The following is an 11,531-nucleotide window of genomic DNA, read 5'->3' on the forward strand; positions in this document are numbered from 1 at the left end:
GAGAAGCAGGTACTTCTCTAAGCGGGACATCCGACCAGAGGGGCACAGACCCCTTTCTACCACTTCCACCATGTCACACCAGCATATTTTCCATTCAGCAGACAGCTTCGGCTCTACAAATGACACACAGAACAGGGTGAGTTGAACCATGAACTAAGACCTACACAAGAAATCAATACTAAAATGTATACTATACTCAGAGGACATTTATTTTGCTTTTAGTGTATAACTGTCGTCTTCATTTTCACATCATAACAAAAGTATTTATATTCTATTGATTTTAGTTGAGTTCATTCAGGGTGATGCTGTACAAAAGTCTCTGTTGCAAAAATGGACCCTGAACCATGTAGAAGACTCCAATTCTCTTATCTGTTAACATTTTATAAATCTGATAAATAAATTGTGACCGTAAGTTTATGTGCAGCGTAATCTTAATTAACCTAATAAGCCTCAAACTAAAAGTACTGACTAAAAACGCCAACAGTAACTGCATAGATCTTATTGAATGTAAATGATTGTGTTGTCAAACATATGGATATTATGTGACATTCGCTCTCTATTATGTCTCAACAAATACAGGATCAAGACATTCTTTTCTCATCTCCGGAGGAGGACAGCAGTCTGTATTTTACTTACAGCGGAGGTCGCAATGAAGTGGAAGTCCGCAATCTCAACTATGAGGTCAGTGTTTTTACCCTGTATTCTTTCCTTTTTCAATAAATTACTCCTCAAAATACATTTTTCTTCCTGTTTTTCTTTTAAGTACTTTTTAGATACTGAAAGAAGGTCTTCATTTATTTAGAAATCTTTCAGGAAGCAGTCCAACAAAAAAAGACAAAATAAAACATATGCATCAGGCCTAGAAAAAAGAAACACTTTTTCAAAGCAATATTCTTCATAGCTGAAGAAACACTCAGAAAGTGAACATTTTTGAGAAAAGCTCTAACCTAATTCGTTTGCAGATGTCACTTTTGTGTCTAAAAGGGGGGGTCTGAAAACTATTGTTTGATCTAAAAACATTTTTTGTGAAACTTTTTAAGTACTCTACCAAGTCAAGTTTTTGAACAGTAAGATTTTAAAGTTCTTTAAAGAAGTCTATTCTGCTCACTAAGCCTGCTTTTATTTGATCCAAAGTACAGTAAAAACAGTAACGTTTTTAAATATTTTGACTATTTAAACATTTAATATTATTATGTTGAAAACAGCTGAGTAGAATTTATTCAGGTTTCTTTGATTATGAAAGTTCAGAAGAACAGCATTTATCTGAAACAGAAATCTTTTGTAGCATTATAAATGTCTTTATCATCACTTTTGATCATAGTGTAGTGTGTTATGTTACAAATGCTTTTTATTTCAGATAAATACTGATCTTTGGATCTTTCTATTCATCAAAAATCCTGAAAAAATTTACTCAACTGTTTTAAATATTGATAATAAAAAAAATGTTTCTTGAACAGCAAATCAGCATATTAGAATGAGTTCTGAAGGATCACGTTACTGGAGTAATTTAGCTTTTTTTAAAGCTGAAACTGTAGCTTTGATCACAGGAAAAAATTACATTTTAAAATATATTTTAAATAGTAAAAATATTTCACAATATTGCTGCTTTTGCTGTATTTTGGATTAAACAAATGCAGGCTTGGTGAGCAGAAGAGACTTCTTTAAAAAACATTAAAATCTTACTGTTCAAAAACTTTTGACAATCAAAGTACAATATTAAGTTCTTACTTCAACCAACCAAATACAGCAATTTTACAACCAAAGCTAAAGATAAGAAGCTAAAGTCCAACTAAATTGTCCCTAACAAATTACAGTGTTTTGCAATTATCAAGTGATCCTTGGTCTGAAAAAGTCTGAAGACCTCAGTCACATCTTTTGCAATGACTTCCAAACATTTTTAGGCGCCCAAATGTTTTGTGAGGCCGATGTACAATGTGATATCCATATTTTCTCACAGGTGGACATCGCAGCACAGATCCCCTGGTATGAGAGGCTGTCAGAGTTTAAGATGCCCTGGGAGATGCACAGCAACAAGCAAACAGTCATAAAGGACCTAAACCTACGTGTTCACAGTGGCCAGATGCTTGCTGTCATTGGCAGCTCAGGTATGTCAAACTTTTTATGTGCAGAATTAAATAAAAAGCACTTTAAGTGAATAAAAGTGGCAAGAAAGTCAGAAGGAAACTAAGTTTTGGTTTCAGGTTGTGGGAAGACCTCCTTACTAGACATCATAACATGTAGAGATGAGGGTGGCACCATGAATTCAGGAGAGATTTTGATCAACGGGAAAACTTCCACACGTTCCCTGGTGAAGAAATGTATTGCTCACGTGCGGCAGGATGACCGCTTGTTACCGCATCTCACGGTACGAGAGACGCTGGCTTTTGTGGCCAAACTACGGCTACCTGCGCACTTCACCCAAGAACAGAGAGATCAGCGGGTGAGCACCTGAGATCACGTATGATTATATAATTAATCAGTTAAATGTAATGAAAATCTCATCTCATATGTTCGTTTGGCCACCACAGGTGGACGATGTCATCGCAGAGCTGCGTCTGAGGCAGTGCGCGCACACGCGTGTGGGAAACGACTATGTGAGGGGGGTGTCCGGTGGTGAGAGGAGGAGGGTTAGCATCGCTGTACAGCTACTCTGGAATCCAGGTGAGTCTTTTACACATCAACAAAGGCATGAAATGAAGATTTGTGCTTAAAAGGTGACATTATAAAGTCTACAGGATGTTATTACTTAATACAAAAACATCCTTGGTCTTACTGTTGAGGATTCATGCAGATTATTATAAATAAAAAACGTGTGTCTTTATAATTAGGCAGTTTCACAATTTCAATTTCAGCGGTCATGGACATTTTGTACATTTTATGTGTCAGGCTTCCGGTCTCATCTGCATTCAGCTATCCAGCTGTACAAAACAGCTTGTTTTGCTGACTGATATTGGAAATTGGTGTGTCTTACCATGTTATTTTAATGTATTATCTTAATTATGAGCACACTGGTTTGTTGTGCAAACAGTTTTACCATTTACTGCACGTTATAGAGGGTTTGCACTTACAGGTGCATCTCAATAAATTAGAATGTTGTGGAAATGTTCATTTATTTCAGTAATTCAACTCAAATTGTGAAACTTGTGTATTAAATAAATTTAATGCACACAGATTGAAATAGTTTAAGTCTTTGGTTCTTTTAATTGTGATGATTTTGCCTCACATTTAACAAAAACTCAACAAATCTCAGCAAATTAGAATATGGTGACATGCCAATCAACTAATCAACTCAAAACACCTGCAAAGGTTTCCGGAGCCTTCAAAATGTTCGCTCAGTTTGGTTCACTAGGCTACACAATCATGGGGAAGACTGCTGATCTGACAGTTGTCCAGAAGACAATCATTGACACCCTTCACAAGGAGGGTAAACCACAAACGTTCATTGCCAAAGAAGCTGGCTGCTCACAGAGTGCTGCATCCAAGCATGTTAACAGAAAGTTGAGTGGAAGGAAAAAGTGTGGAAGAAAAGATGCACAACCAACCGAGAGAACCGCAGCCTTGAGAGGCTTGTCAAGCAAAAATCGATTCAAGAATTTGGGTGAACTTCACAAGGAATGGACTGAGGCTGGGGTCAAGGCATCAAGAGCCACCACACACAGACGCGTCAAGGAATTTGGCTACAGTTGTCGTATTCCTCTTGTTAAGCCACTCCTGAACCACAGACAACGTCAGAGGCGTCTTACCTGGGATAAGGAGAAGAAGAAATGGACTGTTGCCCGGTGCTCCAAAGTCCTCTTTTCAGATGAGAGCAAGATTTGTATTTCATTTGGAAACCGAGGTCCTAGAGTCTGGAGGAAGGGTGGAGAAGCTCATAGCCCAAGTTGCTTGAAGTCCAGTGTTAAGTTTCCACAGTTTGTGATGATTTGGGGTGCAATGGCATCTGCTGGCGTTGGTCCACTGTGAAAACCAAAGTCACTGCACCCGTTTACCAAGAAATTTTAAAGCACTTCAGGCTTCCTTCTGCTGACCAGCTTTTTAAAGATGCTGATTTCATTTTCCAGCAGGATTTGGCACCTGCCCACACTGCCAAAAGCACCAAAAGTTGGTTAAATGACCATGGTGTTGGTGTGCTTGACTGGCCAGCAAACTCACCAGCCTGAACCCCATAGGGAAAATCTATGGAGAATTGTCAAGAGGAAAATAAGAAACAAGAGACCAAAAAATGCAGATGAGCTGAAGGCCACTGTCACAGAAACCTGGGCTTCCATACCACCTCAGCAGTGCCACAGACTGATCACCTCCATGCCACGCCGAATTGAGGCAGTAATTAAAGCAAAAGGAGCCCCTACCAAGTATTGAGTACATATACAGTAAATGAATATACTTTCCAGAAGGCCAACAATTCACTAAAAAATTATTATTGGTTTATAATACTTATGAAGTATTCTAATTTGTTGAGATTGAATTGGTGGGTTTTTGTTAAATATGAGGCAAAATCATAACAACTAAAAAAACCAAAGACTTAAACTACTTCAGTCTGTGTGCACTGAATTGATTTAATACATGAGTTTCAAAATCTTAGTTGAATTACTGAAATAAAAGAACTTTTCCACGACATTCTAATTTATTGAGATGCACTTGTACGTCAGGGTTTGGTCAGTTACCCGGATGCGCGGCCATATTGGAGATACTCAGATGTAAACAACAGCTGTCTAAACCACGGGAAAAAACGTGTGGAAGCTGCTAAATCATATAGAGAAGGACTAAGTAAGCAGGAAAGGGCACAATATTTTGACAAACTAAACTTAATAAGTGGTTAAGACATGAACGAGCCGTATTAATTAAGATATTAGCCTAATATTTCACCTACCTGACCGGAATTGATAAGAACAAGCACGTTGTTGTTAAGATTCTTGCCCTGGTTCAGTTTGGCCAACCACAAACACCTTGTAGACAGATTTTGCACTCTTCTCCTTAATTTGTTATAAATTCTGGCAGTCTATAGTACTCCAAATGTTCTTCCCGGTCCGACTGATTAGTACAGCCCAAAACATTACAATATTGAACATTTTCAGCAGCAATAATCAGCAAAATATGCGTTGTTTACGTTCTGTGCCGCCAATATGACCGGTTGATGACGTGTGGTGAAAACATTCTATTCATGTGTGATATTATTTTTTGTAACATTTCAATAAAAAAAAAAAAAAAACATTTGTCTATTTTCAACCGTCATACAGCCAAAGCAGAAGCGTGTCATTTCTAAACAAAGCATGATAATTGCGTTCCTCACTGAATCAGTGTGTTTGAACCAGTCGGTTGATTAAATGACTCAACTGACTCTCTTTTGAACGAATCCTTGTAAATGAATTTGAAAATCACAATAAAACACTAAGGAGCTAAATAAAAATGATAAAAAATAAAATAATATTAAACGAATAAAATGATAATAATGAAATAATAAGATGTAATGACTTCCTCCAACTTCGAAACAAATGTCTTTTTCATTGAATTCACTTTTTTGATGCACTCGTTTCCAATTAGATGTTTTACCCTATAGAAAATAGAAATAGATTCTAAAAGCAAAATGGGTTGTTAACACCACTTCATGCAGATTTCTAAACCCTTAAAAAACATTTTCATTACGAAACGAAAATAAATGGGTAATCATTTACAATATAGTTCATTAGTTAACATTAGTTAACTACATTAGTTAACATGAACTAAGTATAAACAATATTTCTACAGCATTTATTCATCTTAGTTAATGTTAATTTCAGCATTTACTAATGCATTATTAAAATCACAGGTTGTGTTTGTTGTGTTTTTATTAACTAACATTAAATATTAATAAATAGTGTAATAAATTTATTGTTCATTGTTCGTTCATGCTAGATAATACATTAACTAATGTTAACAAATGACACCTTATTGTAAAGTGTTACCAATAAATGAACTAAAGAAAGAAAAATAAACTCAATAAAATGAATTATAAAAAACAATAATGCAGTTACCGAAAATGTAACTAAACTTTTAATGAAAACAGAACATTTTAAAATAAAATCAAAATATTACTCAAAACTATCTTAATCATATTAAAATAGTATTGGTCAAAACCATGCCTTTGCTTATGTTTTATATGTGTTTTCAGGTATTCTCATCCTAGATGAGCCTACTTCAGGTCTGGACAGCTTCACGGCCCATAATTTGGTCATTACATTGTACCGTCTGGCTCGAGGCAACCGTCTGGTGTTGCTGTCAGTCCATCAGCCTCGTTCAGATATCTTTCAGCTCTTTGACCTGGTAGTGCTCTTGTCTTCTGGTTCAGCCGTGTACTGCGGTCAGGCCAAGGACATGGTACCTTACTTTACTTCTCTCGGGTACCCCTGTCCACGATACTGCAATCCTTCTGACTACTACGGTAAGTGGAACAGAGAACTGATGTCTATAATTAAGCACATGGTCCAGTTGTCGTGTCTGAACTGTGAATTTCTCATGCAGTGGACTTGATAAGCATTGATCGGCGCACTCCTGAACTAGAAGCACAATGTCTGGAGAAAGCCAGGATATTGGCAGCCCAGTTCATAGAGAAGGTGAGGAACACAGAGGATTTCATGTGGAAAACTGAAGATTGCAGTTCTCCGACACTGGATGCCCCTCAGAGGTAAATTTGAATAATCATATTTGTTCTTCTTTCACACTGAAGCGTTCTTAAATCATTTATAATAACCCATACATTGTTTAAATTAAAATGAAAGCACAAGAGCAGATGATGCCGCCAGCAGTGTTCCCATCTCAAAGAAGGAATCAGTGATCACAGTTTCCAAACAGAAGGATCGCCTGCCGGGACAATTTCAACAGTTTGCAATCCTAATCAGGTAAATAAACTGGAAAACACTTTTTATTCTACAACATTGTTTCCTGAAAGCTGTTTCCATTACACCCTTGTCTTTTTGTTCAGACGACAGGTATTTAATGACTACAGGAACCTGGTGACATTGGTGGTTCATGGTTTGGAAGCCTTGCTAATGTCACTGCTCATCGGTTTTCTTTACTTCGGGGCTGGGGATGAGGGTCTTTCCGTCCAAGATACGGTTGCTTTGCTCTACATGATAGGAGCTCTGACCCCCTTTGCTGTGGTGCTGGACGTCATTGCAAAGTGTGAGTGAATTACAGATTTACTCACAGATTTATGTGTTTGCTGTCTTCTGAGTCCAGTGGTGTAATATGTTGTTTTCCGCAGGTCATTCAGAAAGAGCCATGCTTTATCATGAATTGGAAGATGGCATGTACTCCGTCACCTCATACTTTTTTGCCAAGGTAAATAAACTGCATTACATAAGAGCTTCAGGGCTGACAGTAGTGTCAATATGTAGACAATTTGGACATAGCAAACATTACAATAGAATTGCTTTTTTTCATGAGCGTATAGAGAGATATTTTACCCCAAAATGAAAATTATCCCATGAATTATTCACCCTCAAGCCATCCTAGGTGTATATGTCCTGGCTGTTCCAAGCTTTATAATGGCAGTGAATGGGTGTTGAGATTTTGAAGTTCAATAAAGTGTATCCATTCATCATAAAAAGTACTCCACGTGGCTCCGGAGGCTTAATAAAGGCCTTCTGAAGTGAATCATTGCATTTGTGTAAGAAAAATATCCATATTTAAAACTGTATAAACCGTAATCTCTAGTTTTCTCTAACCGCGAGAACCAAGTTTTGTTTACAGCTCTTTTTTGGCTTACACAGAAATTATTAAACATTTTTCTTTACAAAACCTCGTTTTTATGGATATTTTTCTTATACAACCACATCAATTCACTTCAGAATAGGGCTGCCCCCTAATAGTCAACTAACCGTTAGTTGACGAGAAGAGAGATGGTCGACCAAAATTTTATTAAGTCGATTAGTCGCAGAAAAAACAAACAAGCAAAGGAAGTGGCAAAGTCACGCAGTCTATGACAGACAGATCGTTAACAGCTGGTCTATGTGGTAATATAGTACATCGGGCAGGACATCCAAACACTCACCTATGATTCATCAACTTCAAATATGGCTTTTCATCTAAAATATGTAAGAAGTAGCAACTTTACATGGCCACTCAATCTTAATCTAGAAAAATGTGCACTACTGAAGTGTCTGTGCGGAGTGTTGAAGCTGAATAGTAGCTCGCTCACTGCATGACAGATGGATGCACCGGTGCAGTCACTTGATCTTAAAATACTCTGTCATTTTTGGTCAAACAGATAAAAGTAATATATCTTTAGAATATGTAAAGACTCTACGTTTATTTGTGTGCACTTACAATAACAGCAAAATGTTGCGCTTTTGTAAAATAATGAAAGCAAACAGGATCCGCTTTCTGATGTTTCTGCCTCTGTAAACTTGAGCTTGAAACTTCAAAACTCTGTGTATACTTGCCTTACAGATATGAAAAATATATCTATAGAGAGTGAAATGTCTACTTTTAAATTAACCAATTTAAATAGAAAATAAGTATTCTCAGATTATGTAATCCATATGAAACATGCTTACAGACGCATCACTACTGTGGAGATGACGAGTCAGTATCGCCAGCATAAGCCGAAAATAAAGAAAGCCCTAGATTATCAATAAATTATTAAAACGTTGCTGTTTTTCCCTGACACATTCATAATTATTATATCCGCCAGTGAGCTGTGGCAAGCTTTTTTTGTGTGTACTTGAGTGCTTATTAGGCTATGTAGGCAATTAAATTATCATTATTATGATTTATATGGTTTATTAATAAACGCGTGACTAATAGTCGACTAATGCTTAAAATCAACGACTACTAGTCAACCAGAAAAATCTTTAGTTGAGGGCAGCCCTACCTCAGACGGCCTTTATTAACCCCCCGGAGCCATGTGGAGTACTTTTTATGATGAATGGATGCACTTTGTTGGACTTCAAAATCTCAACAGCCATTCACTGCCATTATAAAGCTTGGAAAAGCCAGGACATTTTTTAATAATTTGGGGTGAATTGAATTAAGAATAAAGTTAAAATAATTTAAAAATAAAAGTACAAGTTAATCCTAAATATTAATAAATACTATAATATAAAAAGAAAACAATGAAGTAAGACAGCTAACAAATTACTGTTTTTATTAATGAGTCATTGAATCAATCCCTGAATTCATTTAAAACATACTGATTCACTGGAGAACAAAACACTGCTAGCAAAATGTTACTGTTATCTTAATGTCTGAATATATATAAAAGCAATTTAATAAAGTCATTTACCAATCTTTTGAATTTTAAAGACTTTTACCATCCTATTTATTAATAAACAAATGTTTTGGTCCCACTTTACAGTATATAGGTAGCCTTAACTACTATGTAATTACATTTAAATGAATCATTTGATACAATGCACTTATTGTGTACATACATGTTTTTACACTGTACTTACATTTTAAAAATACCTGCATGTACTTACATCTGAATTAATTTCTGTATTAATATTCGTAATTACACTGTTGACCAATCCCCCACCCTTAAACCTACCCATACCATCAAACCTGTCACTAACCTTACCAGTTCCCCACCTCAACAGCAGCAAAAGTGTTTTGCAATTCAATATCAACACAGAAAGTACACTGTACTTATTTTCTGATGTAAGTACATAGTAGTTAAGGCAACCTAAATATAAAGTGGGACCAATGTTTCTAATCAGACCCTTAGAAATAGAACATTTGATAACAGAGGTGGTTGACGTGACAGGGAAAACACCATGGGTTGCATATTAGCTCCTGTTTGGCCAGTGATGTTAAATCTTGATGTTAAGCTCTTGATGTTAAATGAGACACTTCAAGCTCCAGTGTCTCTTTCAGATTCTTGGAGAGCTGCCAGAGCACTGTGTCTTTACGCTGGTATACGGTGTGCCCATCTACTGGTTGGCTGGGCTCAACAGCGCTCCTGACCGCTTCCTGCTCAACTTCCTGTTGGCGTGGCTGATGGTGTATTGTAGCCGCTGCATGGCACTATTTGCGGCGGCAGCCCTGCCAACATTGCAGACTTCGTCTTTCATGGGCAACGCACTCTTCACGGTCTTCTACCTGACAGCTGGCTTTGTCATTAGTCTGGAAAACATGTGGCTGGGTAAAACCATCATTGAGCACTTTATTTCCAGTGAATACAAATCTGCTAGGATTCCCTAAATTAACACTGGTTTTTAACACCAACAGTGGCGTCTTGGTGTTCTTACATATCCTTCATGCGCTGGGGTTTTGACGGAATGCTGCAGGTTCAGTTTCATGGGACCAGAATCCCAGTCACTATTGGAAACCTTACTGTAGAATTCGATGGTATTAAGGTGAGGAACACTGACATGTAAAACGCACACCTACTATATGGTTTATAATTATGGATACCATTCAGTTAAAATGTTCAACTTTGTTTTTTAGGTTGTGGAGATGATGGACATGAACCAGTATCCACTGTATGCCAGCTACCTGGTGCTTATTGCCGTTGTTTTGTTTTTCATCCTGCTCTATTATCTGTCGCTCAGATTCATTAAACAGAAATCCAGTCAGGACTGGTGAGGAGGACAAAGTGTCCATCCACAGACCTTATTAAACCAGCTCTAGTTGTCAAGTCCAAATATGACTCTCTCCAAAACAAATATGTTATGTCAAATATGTTGAGTGCATATATATACTAGTCAAAGTAACATTGTACTAACACTAACTGCCGCTGGATGGCAGTAATGTACTATGTTTCCATACACTTTTAAGTTTACTTAATTACTTGTTTTTTGGTTCTGGTAAACCAGCAGAGCTCATGTTTGGTAGAAGGTTTTCAACAAATTTACTGCAGCATGTCACATGCCGATTTATTTACATGTATAATCATATTTTTGTATGTATAATATTATTATTCAACAGTGTACTACTACAGGAGCTTTGAAAGCTTTTTTTCTTTTACAGATTTAGAAACTTTTTAGAAACTGATTCAAACATTACTTGTATTGAGGAATAAAATAACTCAGGAACAAATTTATTTGTTGGTCTCTCATTAGTCTCTGTCAACTGTTTCTGGAAAATTAGGAGCAAGATTTTTCTTTAACTTCATCTTGAAGTCACATAGCTCATCCGCCATATTTAAGTATGTCCATTTCTGCCACATTAAAAAATGCTTTAAATCTTAATTGAGACATAAAAACAATAATTATGACATAAGCTGAAAGAATGACATAATTATGATGCAATTCGAAATTATGAGATAAAAAGTCATAAATTATATAAAAGACTAAGAAAAAAACAAGAATAACATAAGTTGCAATAACATACTAAGAATGAAACATTAAAATTATGAGAGAGAAGTTGAAATCATGAAAAAATTATGAGATAAAAAGGCATTACTGTGATATAAGATGAAAGACTAAGAAAAAAACAAGAATGACAAATGTTGCAATAATGACATACTTAATTATGCCATGACGTATCAAAATTCTGAGTGATTATGGCAAATTGAAATCATGAGAAATAATGACAAGTCAAAATTATGATAT

The 11,531-nt window shown here is 36.4% G+C and overlaps 1 protein-coding gene across 1 annotated transcript; it reads left to right on the top strand.

Annotated features, from left to right (window-relative positions):
* Positions 1 to 4: 4 nt before the first annotated feature.
* abcg8 (ATP-binding cassette, sub-family G (WHITE), member 8) lies at positions 5 to 10,998 on the top strand. The gene is made up of 13 exons (XM_051126969.1): positions 5 to 136; positions 580 to 681; positions 1,958 to 2,105; positions 2,202 to 2,440; positions 2,529 to 2,661; positions 6,149 to 6,418; positions 6,499 to 6,661; positions 6,756 to 6,875; positions 6,959 to 7,158; positions 7,241 to 7,317; positions 9,853 to 10,120; positions 10,207 to 10,334; positions 10,426 to 10,998. Exons 1-13 carry the CDS (start codon positions 71 to 73, stop codon positions 10,561 to 10,563), a joined length of 2,052 nt encoding a protein of 683 aa, XP_050982926.1. The 5' UTR covers positions 5 to 70; the 3' UTR covers positions 10,564 to 10,998.
* Positions 10,999 to 11,531: the final 533 nt, after the last annotated feature.

The sequence above is a fragment of the Labeo rohita genome, chromosome 13 (assembly GCF_022985175.1).
Source record: "Labeo rohita strain BAU-BD-2019 chromosome 13, IGBB_LRoh.1.0, whole genome shotgun sequence".
Classification (NCBI taxonomy): Eukaryota; Metazoa; Chordata; class Actinopteri; order Cypriniformes; family Cyprinidae; genus Labeo; species Labeo rohita.